Source organism: Schistocerca gregaria, chromosome 9 (assembly GCF_023897955.1).
Source record: "Schistocerca gregaria isolate iqSchGreg1 chromosome 9, iqSchGreg1.2, whole genome shotgun sequence".
NCBI lineage: Eukaryota > Metazoa > Arthropoda > Insecta > Orthoptera > Acrididae > Schistocerca > Schistocerca gregaria.
Window position 1 is genome coordinate 160,315,322 of NC_064928.1, and position 16,937 is coordinate 160,332,258.

At 41.0% G+C, this 16,937-nt stretch overlaps 1 protein-coding gene across 2 annotated transcripts in view; it reads right to left on the reverse strand.

The window, feature by feature from the left end:
- LOC126291748 (GILT-like protein 1) overlaps positions 1-16,937 on the reverse strand; it is a 110,253-nt gene that overhangs the window by 36,419 nt on the left and 56,897 nt on the right. Inside the window, exon 2 of one of the 2 annotated variants that reach the window (XM_049985425.1) lies at positions 11,799-11,990. The exons of the other annotated variant lie outside the window; for it this stretch is intronic. Coding sequence (XP_049841382.1) covers positions 11,799-11,990 — 192 coding nt within the window. The remainder of the gene's footprint in view (positions 1-11,798; positions 11,991-16,937) is intronic. 2 annotated transcript variants of the gene reach the window in all.

The window sequence follows — 16,937 nt, forward strand, 5'->3', positions numbered from 1 at the left end:
TACTAGATATTTCCAAGAAAATAGGGACCTCTAAAGCAAGGCTGTCCAAAATTTTGGCTCTCAGGCTGCACTCTGCCACAAATGCCAAAGTGCACAGCCTCACTGCATGTTTCCCCCACTACCAAGCACTTTGACAGATGAGGAGGAGGAGGAGGTACTGAATGCATCACATTTAAATGTCAATGCAGTAACACTGTGTATGACTTTCCTTCATATTTCACATTTTTCAAAAACATGTTTCAAAAACACAACTAATTTTCAGTATTCTTTAATTATTTTCAGTGTACTGAGGAAGCATTATAATTTTTCTCTGGTACAAACCATCAGCACATGGACAGACGGAAACCATTTCACACATTTTCGCACTCAAGTTGCTACATAATCACCACTGACTTAGTTTCATACTTAGTTTCATTACACAAGTATGTCAATTGAAACACTGTAGCACTTTTGCAATTTCATTACGGAGGCGTGGGCACTCTACCTGAGGAAAGTACTGTAAACATCCTGGACAATTTGAACATAAAAGAACTTGTCATTAAGTTGAGAATTATGTTGCTGGTCAATCAGTTCCATCTATACATGCATAGGGGTGTTTTCAAGCGAAACAGTAAACTGTCTCAAAAATGGATGTAAGATTGACAGCATCCTCAAAATGTTTAGGAAACTATCCGCGTAATTCTTTCAAGGCTACAATGAAAGCCTCAGACCTCCCATTTTCCTTAACAGCTGTGAGCTTATGGGACAGGACTGTGTTTGTTAGAATGTGGCTCTTCTATAAGGTGATTTTCTATTTAAATGCATTCCCATAAAATCAGAAAGAAGTCATTTATCAGTGTCTTACTGTGCACCATGTGCAGTCAAGCACACTTTAAATGCAAGGTCTGCAAACCACTCTGGGTGTTTTAATTTTTGTTTCTGCTCTCCTTTTTCCTTCATAAATTCAACAATAGTGAGTTTGCAATTGAAACATCATTCCAGGCATGTTCCTTAACTTTGCCAACATACTTTTCATGGATCATAGTCTCCATACTCTTTGTTCATTTCCATCAAAACTGTTGCAACTGACAATGAAGTAATGGATGCAACTTCAGTAATTTTACTCTTCATACTGTCAGTTTCTTAACATGCTGCATGCGTGAAAATTTAACACGATGTCAACTATATCCTTAAACTCACCCTGCACAATATATTGTTCATAGCAAATTTGCCATACCTGTCACTTATGTGATTGCATGATAGATGTTGAGAATTCTCATCCATATCTTCTGTAATTCTCTTTCATTTTTAAATGAGTGTGATGACAGATCGTAAGGTGCCCTTTTTTTGTGCAAAAAGCCTCTGAACCTGTAAACATCCTTCACACCACAAACAAATAGTGAAGGATAAACAGTGCTGACACCATGATTCTGCTAAACTGGTGGGAGTTGCATTGACTGAAAAGTGCTACACCTCAATACTAAATGAAATCTTGCTTTTGTGGATGAATGAGCAAAAACTGAGATAGGCTGAACTGTGGTCCGCACACAGTCTGCCCCACTCTAAAGTAATGAATTATTTGTTATCAAATATATTTATTGATAATTAATGAATTCTAATAAAAGATGTCCAATTGCATTGTTGGCTGAGATATCCTGTAAGGTGGATTCAACTCCCTGTCCCCTTACTTGATTATCATTTACCCATTTCCTTGTGGATATGTGAAGGTTGTGTTGTTTGTGTGTTTTTAGAGGGAAGGTGAGTGTAATGGATGTTTGTATAGTGTAGTGTTATATTTGTGTTGGATGATGATGATGATGATAAAAGATAATGAAACCCAATGCTGGCACATAGTGTACTCCTGCCAAACAGCTCCAATGGGGCCACGCAGATTAATATACTCAGTGGATTTCCAGATCACCATCGACAGTGTCAAATGCCCTCATTACATGAGAGCCTATGATCAGGACCTTTATGCCACTGCCTCTCCTCACCAGCCAAAAAGTGGCAGTGAAAAATTTCCAGCATCAGGATTTGAAACAGCTTACATCCAAGTCCAGCCCTACCCCACAGTCATGCATTAGTGAACTCCGCTATAGAGATGGGCACAAGTTTTACTGGGTACCAGTAGACTGTGTTGCATTAAACAATTGTGTGGGTTACAGTCAAAAGGCATTATACTGCTCAAACTTCACACATCCAAATGAGAAAACAAAGTTCCTCGGCATTAAACTACTGCAGATTCATCAACAAGAGAGAGAAATTATGCCTGCTGGTTTAGATATTCATCTGAAACAGAGATGGATTTTTCTATTAGGAACTGCTTAAGATTCTGTCACTGTTTAAATTTTGTAGATTCATTGACAGCAGATTTACACTGATCAGCCAGAACATTATGACCACCTATCTAACAGCTGGTATGTCCACCATTAGCATGGATAACAGCATCGACACATCACAATATGGAAGCAATGAGGCCTTGAAACTTCCTGGCAGATTAAAACTGTGTGCTGGACCGAGACTCAAACTGAACTCAATGTGCTATCGTAGCTCAGTCGGTAGAGCACGTGTCCGCGAAAGGCAGAGATCCCGAGTTCTAATCTCAGTTCGGTACACAGTTTTAATCTTCAAGGAAGTTTCATATAAGCACACACTCTGCTGCAGAGTGAAAATTTCCTTCTGGAAATGAAGTCTTGGTAGATTGCTGGAGGAAATTGGCTCTACATTTGCACACACAAGTCATATAATTCCCATAAACTCTGGAGAGGGGGATGATGAGCTCTGATGTCAAATTCAATCACATCCCAGATGTGTTCAATCGGGTTCAATTCTGGCAAGTTCGAGAGGCCAGCACACCAATTGGAACTTGCCACTGTGTTCCTCAAACCGATCAGTCACACTCCTGGCCTTGTAACATGTTGCATTGTCTTGTTGAAAAATGCCACAGCTTTCAAGAAACGAGGTTGTCATTAACAGGTGTATGTGGACTGTGTAATGGTACTCGAATTACTTAACCATTACGGTACCTCATCTGAGCCTCTCGATACCAGTAATAGTTAACTGTGTTTCTGTAAAGTAGTTTACATATTTCTGAGACAACATTCAGATTTGATTTCATTTGTGATACATCGATATGTTTATATTGCAATGATATTATTCTTATGTGTAATCTTTCTTTTTGTCACTATGATCTTTGACGTACTTGTAACTCTGAATTTTGGGTGCATTAGCGATAGTTAGTTAGTTGTTAACTTGTTAGAGAGTCGGACCTTAAAAAGGTCAAGTCTTGGACGTCATGTTGGAAAGACGCATATTGTAGTCCTCTTATAAAATGTGAACTTTAACAGTGACTGCGAGGAAGATGTTTTCAAGTATGTTTTGTATTGTGAAGTGATGTTTTGTGTGCCACGTGATATTGCAATTAAAAGGAAGTGTAGCTTAAATTCGGAGTGCTGATTATTTTTTTTACATCACCATTGTCCAGTAATAGTGTAATGTCCAAGAATGGTTTGTGAAACACATCTACAAAACTTTTGAATATAGCAGAATAAAACCTAGGCCTCTTTGCATCCGACCCTGGAATCATAACCACCTAGATTTTCAACGATTGAGCCACAATTTTATGACGAGACCAGCGTGGGAAACACAAAAAGATGAGTGCTTAGTTTTTTCATTATTACATGAAATGACTATTAACTGTGCTCTAATGACACCTGCCACATAATATGACTGTTGTTACCCGATAATGCAGTATTTAGCAGCGTGAGCAACACCACAATCGTTATTAAAATTTTGAGCTTTATTGTGGTAGGGTTGTTAGAACTGCAACCTGTGTACAATACTCCATGGCTGTCATGGTGCCTTGCACAAGCTCTACTGGATCCATGGATGCCCACATAAATGTCCTCCAGAGCATAATGGAGCTCCTGCCAACTTTTTTATGTCTCGCAGTATAGGTGTCCCCTTTGAAGATGACAGATTTGCCCCCTCAGACCGGCATGATGAAGATATTGGGATTCATCAGACTATGCAATGCTCTGCCACTGCACCAACATCCACTGCCATTGGTCATGTGCCTATTTCAGTCATACTTGCCTATATCGCTGTGTTAACATTGGCACATACATGGATCAACAGCTGCAGAGGCCCACTGTTAGGTGTGTTCAGACACACTTTTACTCTGTCCAACATTAAAGTTTGATGTTAGTTCTGCTACGGTTCACTGCCTGTTCTGTTTTACCAGTCTGTCAAGCCTATGATGTCCAACATCTGTAATGAGGGATGGCCACCCAACCCTACAATGTCTGGACGTGGTTTCACCATACATTTAAGACACAACAGCACTCCTCAAATGCCTGACAAGTTGTGCAGTTTCCAAAATCCCCTTTCTGAGCCACTGGGCCATAACAACATGCCCTCAGTCAAACTCCCCATTCTACACGCAGATAGCATGCTCACTGATACTACATGCACCTTGCATTTGATTAGCAGTAATTCGTCACCAAGTAATGCTCCCATCGCCTGCACAGGTTTATTTCTATAGTAGGTCAATGATCATAATGTTGTGGCTGATCAGCGTAATTCCTGAAAGGCTTCAGTATGAAGTTGTGAAACCTCTGTACTGACAAGCTTTTGCAAGGTTTTAGGGAAACTAATGCATTCTAGAGTTGTTAAGCATCTCAGTCAACATAATATTGTCAGATAAAGTCAGTCTGGATTCCAGAGGAGGTTATCAGCAAAAGATGCAGTATTTGCATTTGCTAACAATGTTTTGGAATCCATCAACAAAAAGATAAAGATGTTTGTAATATTTTACAACCTATCAAAAACTTTTGACTGTGTCAGTCACCAAATACTTTATGTAAAGTATCTAGGAATAAATGATGCAGCAGGGAAGTAGCTTTATTCCTATCTTTCAAAAAGAAAAAGTTGTACTGGATAGTCAAGAAGGTGTCTCATCTTTGGACTGGGCTACCATCGCATGTCAAGTGCCTCAGGGCTTTGTTCTGGACCAAATACTTTTTATTATCTTTTATTAATGATCTTCCTCTTTTTACAGAATATTGTAAATTCAGCATCTTTCCTGATTACACTATGCTGCTTATTGATAATTCAAAAGACGGACTTGAGTCAGCTAATTATGTTTTTATGGATATTGTGAACATGTTTAACATAAGTAGTTCCTGTTAATTACAGTAAAACAAACTATATCTCATTCTGGAAACATCCCCCAGGCTGTGGCTAAGCCATGTCTCCGCAATATCCTTTCTTTCAGGAGTGCTAGTTCTGCATGTTTCGCAGAAGAGCTTCTGTAAAGTTTGGAAGGTAGGAGACGGATACTGGCAGAAGTAAGGCTGTGAGTACCGGACGTGAGTCGTGCTTCGGTAGCTCAGTTGGTAGAGCACTTGCCCGCGAAAGGCAAAGGTCCCGAGTTCGAGTCTCGGTCGGGCACACAGTTTTAATCTGCCAGGAAGTTTCATATCAGCGCACACTCCGCTGCAGAGTGAAAATCTCATTCTGGAAACTATATCCAATTTTGCACAAACTTGAAAGATGAAGGAACAAAACAAAAACCTGGCAACCTGCAGATATGGTAGCTAAGGTAGAAAGTTCAAAATACCTGGGGCTTATATACTGATAGCACACTAAACTGGTCAAACCACATCTTGGATCTGTGCAAAAAACTGATTTCTGCAACTTATGCTCTTATAGAAATTTGGAAAATATTAAATCAGCTTGTTACAATTATTTTCATGGCATTTTGGGAATTGTATTTTGGAGAAGTTAGTCACTTGCTAGGGAAGTGCTGTGGGTGCAGACAAGAGCCATAAGAATCATGAGTGCAGTCCATCCTGGAGCCACATGTAGGAATCATTTTAAAGGCTGCTTTTCAAACCTAATAGTGTGTATTGTAGACACAATACTAGAAGAAAAAGCTTAGGAAGAGGTACAAACAGAGTTGCAAGTTGTTTTGTAAGTCATGTCCATTTTTGAAGAGTTTTCAAATTCTTTAACAGTGTAAAAAGCTTTGACTTTCAGCCATTTTTTAGTCTTACTTTTAAATATATTAATAGAGACACACTGTGCATGCACAGGTAATGTGTTGAAAAGCCTTATTTCCATGTATTCATAACTGTCTTATGTTTTCTTGAGTCGAGTTGTTGGTAAGTCTATCTTAAATGTTTGACGAGTGTTATGATTATGAACGGACTGCCTAAGGTTGTAACTGTTAAAGTTTTCTTTTATGTACAAAAGGCAGCTGTACATAAAAAGAGAAGGGACTGTCATTATCTGTAATTCTTTGAAGTATGACCTACATGATATGTTACACTCCTGGAAATGGAAAAAAGAACACATTGACACCGGTGTGTCAGACCCACCATACTTGCTCCGGACACTGCAAGAGGGCTGTACAAGCAATGATCACACGCACGGCACAGCGGACACACCAGGAACCGTGGTGTTGGACATCGAATGGCGCTAGCTGCGCAGCATTTGTGCACCGCCGCTGTCAGTGTCAGCCAGTTTGCCGTGGCATACGGAGCTCCATCGCAGTCTTTAACACTGGTAGCATGCCGCGACAGCGTGGACGTGAACCGTATGTGCAGTTGACGGACTTTCAGCGAGGGCGTATAGTGGGCATGCGGGAGGCTGGGTGGACGTACCGCCCAATTGCTCAACACGTGGGGTGTGATGTCTCCACAGAACATCGATGTTGTCGCCAGTGGTCGGCGAAAGGTGCACGTGCCCGTCGACCTGGGACCGGACCGCAGCGACGCACGGATGCACGCCAAGACCGTAGGATCCTACGCAGTGCTGTAGGGGACCGCACCGCCACTTCCCAGCAAATTAGGGACACTGTTGCTCCTGGGGTATCGGCGAGGACCATTCACAATCGTCTCCATGAAGCTGGGCTACAGCCCGAACACCGTTAGGCCGTCTTCCGCTCACGTCCCAACATCGTGCAGCCCACCTCCAGTGGTGTCGCGACAGGCGTGAATGGAGGGACGAATGGAGACGTATCCTCTTCAGCGATGAGAGTCGCTTCTGCCTTGGTGCCAATGATGGTCGTATGCGTGTTTGGCGCCGTGCAGGTGAGCGCCACAATCAGGACTGCATACGACCGAGGCACACAGGGCCAACACCCGGCATCATGGTGTGGGGAGCGATCTCCTACACTGACCGTACACCTCAGGTGATCGTCGAGGGGACACTGAATAGTGCACGGTACATCCAAACTGTCATCGAACCCATCGTTCTACCATTCCTAGACCGGCAAGGGAACTTGCTGTTCCAACAGGACAATGCGCGTCCGCATGTATCCCGTGCCACCCAACGTGCTCTAGTAGGTGTAAGTCAACTACCCTGGCCAGCAAGATCTCCGGATCTGTCCCCCATTGAGCATGTTTGGGACTGGATGAAGCGTCGTCTGCATGTCCAGCACGAACGCTGGTCCAACTGAGGTGCCAGGAGGAAATTGCATGGCAACCCGTTCCACAGGACTACATCCAGCATCTCTACGATCGTCTCCATGGGAGAATAGCTGCCTGCATTGCTGGATATACACTGTACTAGTGCCGACATTGTGCATGCTCTGTTGCCTGTGTCTATGTGCCTGTGGTTCTGTCAGTGTGATCATGTGATGTATCTGACCCCAGGAATGTGTCAATAAAGTTTCCCCTTCCTGGGACAATGAATTCGTGGTGTTCTTATTTCAATTTCCAGGATTGTATTTTTGGTAATCCCAGAGATGTTACTGATGGCTTTCTACTGCCAAATAAAAATTTTCCTGGACCATGGAGAATTACCCCATAGAAGAATACCATAGCTAATATGGTAATGAAAGAATGCATAATAGGAATTAGTCAGCAGGCTTTTAGAAACACAAGTGCGTAATTTTTTGAGTAGATAGATAACTCGTGAAAGTTTTTGAGATATGTTGTCAATGTGACTCTGCCAGGTTAATTTCGTATCTAAGTATATGCCAAGAAGTTTGGTAGAAGTGTACTCAATATCAGCATTGGATAAGCTGAAGGATATATTTACAGTCTTTTCATAGTTAATAGCTAACTCACTGGCTTCGAACCACATATTGGATAATCTGAGAAAATCTTTACTTTGCTCCTTCAGTTTATTTATGTCCTTCCCTGAATTAATGAAAGTTGTATCATCTGTGTAAAGCACAGATTTCCATGGCATATTGCTGGGTAGATCATTTATAAATGTTCTAAACAGTAATGGCCCAAGCACTGATCCTTGGGAAACATCTCTAGTGACATTCAGCAACTGTGACTTTTGACCGTTGTAGCTTACAGTTTGCTTTCTGTTACTGAGATATGATTTAATGAGGGAGAGTTCCAGATCTCTAACGCCATAACACCATAGTTTTTCCAGTAGTATTGTGTGGTTTACAGAATCAAATGCTTTGCTTAAGTCCACTAGTGTGGCCTCAGCAGATAATTTGGACTGAAAAGAAGATTGCACAATAGAAACAACATTTTCAACAGCATTAATTGTTGATAACTAGGCCCTAAAACCATACTGAGACTTAGTCAGTATATTGTTTTTTGACAAATGCATGTTAGTTTGCTTTTGTATACAATATTCGATTATTTTTGAGAAAATAGGTAGCAGAGAAATTGGACGATAATTATTAGTGCAAGATTTATCACCCTTTTTGTGTAACGGAATTACTACTGTCTTCTTTAGACATTCTGGAAAAATACCACTGTCAAATATCCAGTTTATGAGTATGCAGAAGGGGAATGATATCAAGTCGATTATTTTTTTAATTACAAAATTTGTGAGGCCATAAATATCTTCTGATCTGGAGTCACTTAACTTTGCCATTGATTTAATTACATCACTTATTTCCACATGTCCCGAATTACAGGTTGGCACGGTATCAGCAAAAATTTGTAAAAACTGGTTTATACAAGTAGATTGTGAAATTAATTTTGAACTCTTCTTATGAGGAGATGAGGGATTAGGGTTTGCTGCATTGATAAAAAAGAGGTTAATTTCATCTGGGGTGACATTAACATCAGTTGTAACTTTTACACTATGACTGCCTGTACCTAATTCTGCTTTAATGACCCTCCACACAGCCTTACACTTATTATTGGAGTTTTTGATGAAGTGATCATTTGCTCTACATTTTGCTAATCTGATTTCTGATCTGTAGTGTCTCTTGAGGCTAACATACATTTACCTTATCATAGCATATCAAAACCATTAATCTTAGCTTCTGTAAATATGGTGTGAACCACCTATGTGTAGTAGTTTGACCATGCTTTCTTGTCATAGTTTTGTTTTGTTTGGTAACCACTGGACAGGAAGTATTGAAAATTTCAGATAGAGTACTAAAAAACCTGCTACAAGCCTCATCAACATTGTTGGAAGCATATATTATATTATTCCAGTTTAGTACCTTCAGATTATCCCTGAGAAGTTATTTATGCTTTTATCACGTAATAACCTGACATACCGGGTTGGTTCACAATCCCCCATTGTTTCATTAATTGTTAGTTTTACCCATATACCTTTGTGATCTGTCAGATAGTCGACATTAAGGAGTCCCAATTCAAAATCATCTTTATGTATATTTGTGATAAAATTGTCAAGACAAGAAAGTTGGCTTGTGGGACTATAATTTGCACAGAAGAGATTATGGGATCTTAGCATGTTAAGCAAATTAGTATTTTTGTGTTTTTTTTTTCCTTACAGCAAAATTTAAATCTCCTAAAATTACTGTCTTGTGTTTGGTATATTTTTCTGTACGGTGAATAAGTTTATCTAAACACTCTACAAATTGATCGACATCACTATCAGGAGAATGGTGTATTGAAATAACTGTTAGTTTTAATGTTGTTTTGACATTAGTGACTCTCTGCATTCAGGAAGACCTTTGGGGTTTGATGAAGATAGTTTAAGTGCATTAATCCACAATGACCCATGTCAGTGTACTTGAGGACTGAAAAATATGATTATGCCAATATCGTGCGACATTTTCATCCAATGGGGAAGGTTCAAAAATTGTGTGTATGGATTATGCATGCTCTAACTCAGTATCAGAAAATAAACCAGTGGCATGTGTGCATCTCTGTTTGATCATCATCAATTGGTCATGAACAATCCTGACAATCCTATGCTGTATTGTTACTGTTGATGAAAAATTGTGTCTTTATGCTGATATGAGGGATATAAAGGAATGATTGAGCCCAACAAATCAGCAATTGCCCATACAAAGACCTGTGTGCATCCAGAAAAGATAATGCTATGCAACTGATGGAACAGCAGTGCTATGGTGTACTATGAATTGCTTCCTGAAGGTTTAACCATCACTGCTGACACCTATTTTGAACAACTGATATGTCTTGCAGATGCAGTGAAGAACAAAACTAGGGAGACTCCATGAAGTGATGCTACTACACAATAATGCCCACCCACGTTCTGCTAGAAAGACAGAAAACACTATACAAGACTTGGGTTGTGACATCATTGTGCACTGCAGCCTTCAAGGAACATTTGAATGAAAATGTGCTCTGAACATGTCTTAACAATTTCTTTGTTTCAAATTCATGGGATATCTATAGTTGTACTGTTGTAAATGGTGAAGGAAAATATATTATTGATGATGAAAGTTTCTGTTATATGTATCTGTTGTGTTTATTAAACTTAGGGAAAAATGCTATGAACTTATGCACCAACCCAATATTATGGAAGACAAATGGCACCTTAAATAGCCATGAGAGGTTCCAGTTCTGACATTGTACCTGCACAGTACCAACTTTTAAATGATTTTTTTGAAAGAAAATTACCTGGCAGCATTACAATTCTTTCCTTTCCTTGACAGGTGGGGGCGGAGAGAGCAGCTTGACTCCCTTTTCCCCTACAAATGGGTGCCATTGGGGCTGAGGCCAGACTGACTTTATTAGCAGTTTCTGCTAAGGTGGGTAGTGGAGTTACGAAGAGGTGTAGGGAGGCATAGCAGGACGGGGTTGGGGCTTGAAGCTATCGTACTGCCTTTGGGAGCAATTAGGGACATGGCAAAACAGGGTAATAGCCTGTCAGGTACTGCATGAGGAGGCTGTGTTGGAGGGGGGCAGGAGGAAGAGAGGATGGGTCTAGGGAGATGTGCAGTCGGGGGGGGGGGGGCGAGGGGGAAGAGGGAGACAGTAGTTGTGTCTGCAGCTGGAGTGGGAGCAGGGAAGGGTGTAGAGGCAAGTGAAGGACAGGGAGTAGTGAAGATTGACATCAGCGCCAGGTTTACAGCAATTCAGAAAAGCTGGTGTTGTTGGGAAGAATCCAGGTGGCATGGACAGTGAAGCAGCCAAGGCAACTACAACTGAAAATGAGAGGGAAATCCATTGATGGTCACCTTATGATGAGAATTGACCAAAATGATAAACAAATGGCAGATGACAATTAGACAAACGTCAGAAATGGAGCAGATGATGAAATATGCATAATTATGATGACCAGATATGCTACATTGTTATACTACAGTTTTATCTTTATATAAATAACATTTACAGGCTTAAAACTGGTACTTTGACCTTACAAAATTCACATTGCACATTCAGTTACATAAACTTTTTCAGTATAATTTCACTAAGGGACATTGGACCATATGTAAATTTCAAGTATATCACTCTGCTAAATTATGCCATTGAAGGTTCTATGTATGAAGGAGAGTATGACAGAATGTATTTACAAGAAATAATTTCCGTCATCACATCACAGTTGTTGATTTTGGAAAAGACAATACACAGAGAAATACTTGACTAAAATGTGTATGTGAATGTATTTTTACTTACATGTGCTTTCCCATATGGGATAAAAATAGGTCTTATCAGATTTGGGGCTTTTTCATATGCTGGAAGTAACTGGTCGATGATGAAGTCCTGAGAGTCTGGACACTGTGCTTCGTAATAAACTCGCACGTCCACTGGTGTTGTGTGTGTCCTCCTCCGGTGAGTGTAGTGGTATTTATGCACTGGAAACCCTTCCTGAAATATAATTAATGAATTACAAGCTTCACCATTTTCCATTGGAATAAAAATTTCAGAACCTTCCTGCAATAGTGTGCTCTTCCCAATGTAGATGGTAGTGTAAAATACAGGAGCAAGGGGAAATAAACCGCTTGACACACATTAGCCAATAGTATCATTCTACCACATCTATCCATTGAACATTTATCTTTGTTTTTTGTTGTATTGCACATATGATGGTAGTCTTTTGTCAATGCAGTTTATGTTATAGGTGACACAAACATATGAGAGCAATTGCATGCTTGAATAAAAAGATGGACTGTGTCCATTTTTGGACTTTTGAGAAATACATACTTGTGTACTTTTGTTTGTTTGTTTGGGTGGAGGGTCTGAATCAGAGGCTCAGACGGTTTTGCGACCGTATTGGCTGCAGATTCCTTGACTTGCGCCATAGGGTGGTGGGGTTTCGGGTTCCGCTGAATAGGTCCGGAGTTCACTACACTCAGCTGGCGGCTACACGGGTAGCGGAGGCTGTGTGGCGTGGACTGGGCGGTTTTTTAGGTTAGAAGGCCTCGGGAAAGTGCGGGATGGGCTGCAATGTCAAAGGGTGCTTGGCAATTACAGGACGTGCTTGGATCAAGGAACAGTCAGAATTATAGTTGTAAATTGTTGTAGTTGCGCTGGAAAAGTCCCTGAGCTTCAAGCGCTAATAGAAAGCACAGAAGCTGATATCGTTATAGGTACAGAAAGCTGGCTAAAGCCTGAAATAAGTTCTGCAGACGGTGTTCAGGAAAGATAGATTAGGCAGAATTGGTGGTGGAGTGTTTGTGTCTGTCAGTAGTGGTTTATCTTGTAGTGAAGTCGAAGTAGATACTCCGTGCGAATTGGTGTGGGTGGAGGTTATACTTAACAGCCGAATTAAGTTAATAATTGGCTCCTTCTACCGACCCCCAGACTCCGATGATACAGTTGCGGAACAGTTCAGAGAAAGTTTGAGTCTCGTAACAAATAAATACCCCACTCATACGGTTATAGTTGGTGGGGACTTCAACCTACCCTCGGTATGTTGGCAAAAATACTTGTTCAAAACCGGTGGTAGGCAGAAAACGTCTTCCGAGATTGTCCTAAATGCATTCTCCGAAAATTATTTCGAGCAGTTAGTCCACGAACCCACGCGAATTGTAAATGGTTGCGAAAACACACGTGACCTCTTGGCCACAAACAATCCAGAGCTGATAGAGAGCATCATGACTGATACAGGGATTAGTGATCACAAGGTCATTGTAGCTAGGCTCAATACCATTTCTCCCAAATCCATCAGAAACAAACGCAAAATAATTTTATTTAAAAAAGCGGATAAAGTGCCACTAGAAGCCTTCCTAAAAGACAATTTCCATTCCTTCCGAACTGACTATGCGAATGTAGACGAGATGTGGCTCAAATTCAAAGATATAGTAGCAACAGCAATTGAGATATTCATACCTCATAAATTGGTAAGAGATGGAACAGATACCCCGTGGTACACAAAAAAGGTCCGAACGCTGTTGCAGAGGCAACGGAAAAAGCATGCGAAGTTCAGAAGAACGCGAAATCCCGAAGATGGGCTAAAATTTACAGACGCGCGAAATTTGGCACGTACTTCGATGCGAGATGCCTTTAATAGGTTCCACAACGAAACATTGTCTCGAAATTTGGTAGAAAATCCGAAGAAATTCTGGTTGTATGTAAAGTACACAAGCGGCAAGACGCAGTCAATACCTTCGCTCCGCAGTGCCGATGGTACTGTTATCGACGACTGTGCCGCTAAAGCGGAGTTATTGAACGCAGTTTTCCGAAATTCCTTCACCAGGGAAGACGAATTTCCATTCGTCTTCCCTGGTGAAGGAATTTCGGAAAACTGCGTTCAATAATTCAATAGTTCAAATTCCAGAATTTGAAACACGAACATCTGCTAGCATGAGTTTCTTAGAAGTAGATACCTTAGGGGTTGCGAAGCAACTCAAATCGCTTGATACGGGCAAGTCTTCAGGTCCAGATTGTATACCGATTAGGTTCCTTTCAGATTATGCTGATACTATAGCTCCCTACTTAGCACTCATATACAACCGCTCGCTCACCGATAGATCTGTACCTACAGATTGGAAAATTGCGCAGGTCGCACCAGTGTTCAAGAAGGGTAGTAGGAGTAATCCATTTAACTACAGACCTATATCATTGACGTCGGTTTGCAGTAGGGTTTTGGAGCATATACTGTATTCAAACATTATGAATCACCTCGAAGGGAACGATCTATTGACACGTAATCAGCATGGCTTCAGAAAACATCGGTCTTGTGCAACGCAGCTAGCTCTTTATTCGCACGAAGTAATGGCCGCTATCGACAGGGGATCTCAAGTTGATTCCATATTTCTAGATTTCCGGAAAGCTTTTGACACCGTTCCTCACAAGCGACTTCTAATCAAGCTGCGGAGCTATGGGGTATCGTCTCAGTTGTGCGACTGGATTCGTGATTTCCTGTCAGGAAGGTTGCAGTTCGTAGTAATAGACGGCAAATCATCGAGTAAAACTGAAGTGATATCAGGTGTTCCCCAGGGAAGCGTCCTGGGACTTCTACTGTTCCTGATCTATATAAATGACCTGGGTGACAATCTGAGCAGTTCTATTAGACTGTTCGCAGATGATGCTGTAATTTACCGTCTAGTAAGGTCATCCGAAGACCAGTATCAGCTGCAAACCGATTTAGAAAAGATTGCTGTATGGTGTGGCAGGTGGCAGTTGACGCTAAATAACGAAAAGTGTGAGATGATCCACATGAGTTCCAAAAGAAATCCGTTGGAATTTGATTACTCGATAAATAGTACAATTCTCAAGGCTGTCAATTCAACTAAGTACCGGGGTGTTAAAACTACGAACAACTTCAGTTGGAAGATAATATTGTGGGGAAGGCGAGCCAAATGTTGCGTTTCATTGGCAGGACACTTAGAAGATGCAACAAGTCCACTAAAGAGACAGCTTACACTACACTCGTTCATCCTCTGTTAGAATATTGCTGCGCGGTGTGGGATCCTTACCAGGTGGGATTGACGAAGGACATCGAAAGGGTGCAAAAAAGGGCAGCTCGTTTTGTATTATCACGTTATAGGGGAGAGAGTGTGGCAGATATGATACACGAGTTGGGATGGAAGTCATTACAGCATAGACGTTTTTCGTCGCGGCGAGACCTTTTTACGAAATTTCAGTCACCAACTTTCTCTTCCGAATGCGAAAATATTTTGTTGAGCCCAACCTACATAGGCAGGAATGATCATCAAAATAAAATAAGAGAAATCAGAGCTTGAACAGAAAGGTTTAGGTGTTCGTTTTTCCCGCTCGCTCTTCGGGAGTGGAATAGTAGAGAGATAGTATGATTGTGGTTCGATGAACCCTCTGCCAAGCACTTAAATGTGAATTGCAGAGTAGTCATGTAGATGTAGATGTAGATGTAGATGTAGATGTAGATGTTGCAAATAATACAAATACCACACTTGAAAACATTATACTAGTTAGAATATCATTAACATTAAAACCCCCCATGAACCATAGACCTTGCCATTGGTGAGAAGACTTGCGTGCATCAGCGATACAGAGGGCCGTACCGAAGGTGCAACCACAACGGAGGGGTATCTGTTGAAAGGCCAGACAAGCGTGTGGTTCCTGAAGAGGGGCAGCAGCCTTTTCATTAGTTTCAGGGGCAACAGTCTAGATGATTGACTGATCTGGCCTCGTAACACCAACAAAAACGGCATTGCTGTGCTGGTACTGCGAACGACTGAAACCAAGGGGAAACTACAGCCGTAATTTTTCCCGAGGGCATGCAGCTTTATTGTACGGTTATATGATGATGGTGTCCTCTTGGGTAAAAAGGTAAAATAGTCCCCCATTCGGATCTCTGGGCGAGGACTACTCAAGAGGACGTAATTATCAGGAGAAAGAAAACTGGCGTCCTACGAATCAGAGCATGGAATGTCAGATCCCTTAATCGGGCAGGTAGGTTAGAAAATTTAAAAAGGGAAATGGTTAGGTTAAAGCTAGATATAGTGGGAATTAGTGAAGTTCGGTGGCAGGAGGAACAAGACTTTTGGTCAGGTGAATAGAAGGTTATAAATACAAAATCAAATAGGGGTAATGCAGGAGTATGTTTAAAATGAATAAAAAAATAGGAGTGCGGGTAAGTTACTACAAACAGCATAGTGAACACATTATTGTGGCCAAGATAGACACGCCTACTACAGTAGTACAAGGTTATGTGCCAACTAGCTCTGCAGATGATGAAGAAATTGATGAAATGTAAGATGAGATAAAAGAAATAGGAGTGGGGGTAAGCTACTACAAACAGCATAGTGAATGCATTATTGTGGCCAAGATAGACACAAGGCCCATGCCTACTACAGTAGTACAAGTTTATATGCCAACTAGCTCTGAAAGTTGAATAAACTGATGAAATGTATGATGAGATAAAATAAATTATTTAGGTAGGGAAGGGAGACGAAAATTTAATAGTCATGGGTGACTGGAATTCAAGAGTAGGAAAAGGGAGAGAAGGAAACATAGGTGAATATGGATTGGGGCTAAGAAATGAAAGAGGAAGCCACCTAGTAGAATTTTGCACAGAGCATAACTTAATCATAGCTAACACTTGGTTCAAGAATCATAAAAGAAAGTTGTATACATGGAAGAATCCTGGAGATACTAAAAGGTGTTAGATAGATTATATAATGGTAAGACAGAGATTTAGGAACCAGGGTTCAAATTGTAAGACATTTCCAGGGGCAGATGTGGACTCTGACCACAATCTATTGGTTATGAACTGTAGATTAAAACTGAAGAAACTGCAAAAGGTGGGAATTTAAGGAGATGGGACCTAGATAAACTGACTAAACCAGAGGTCGTACAGAGGGAATAATTGACAGGAATGGGGGAAATAAA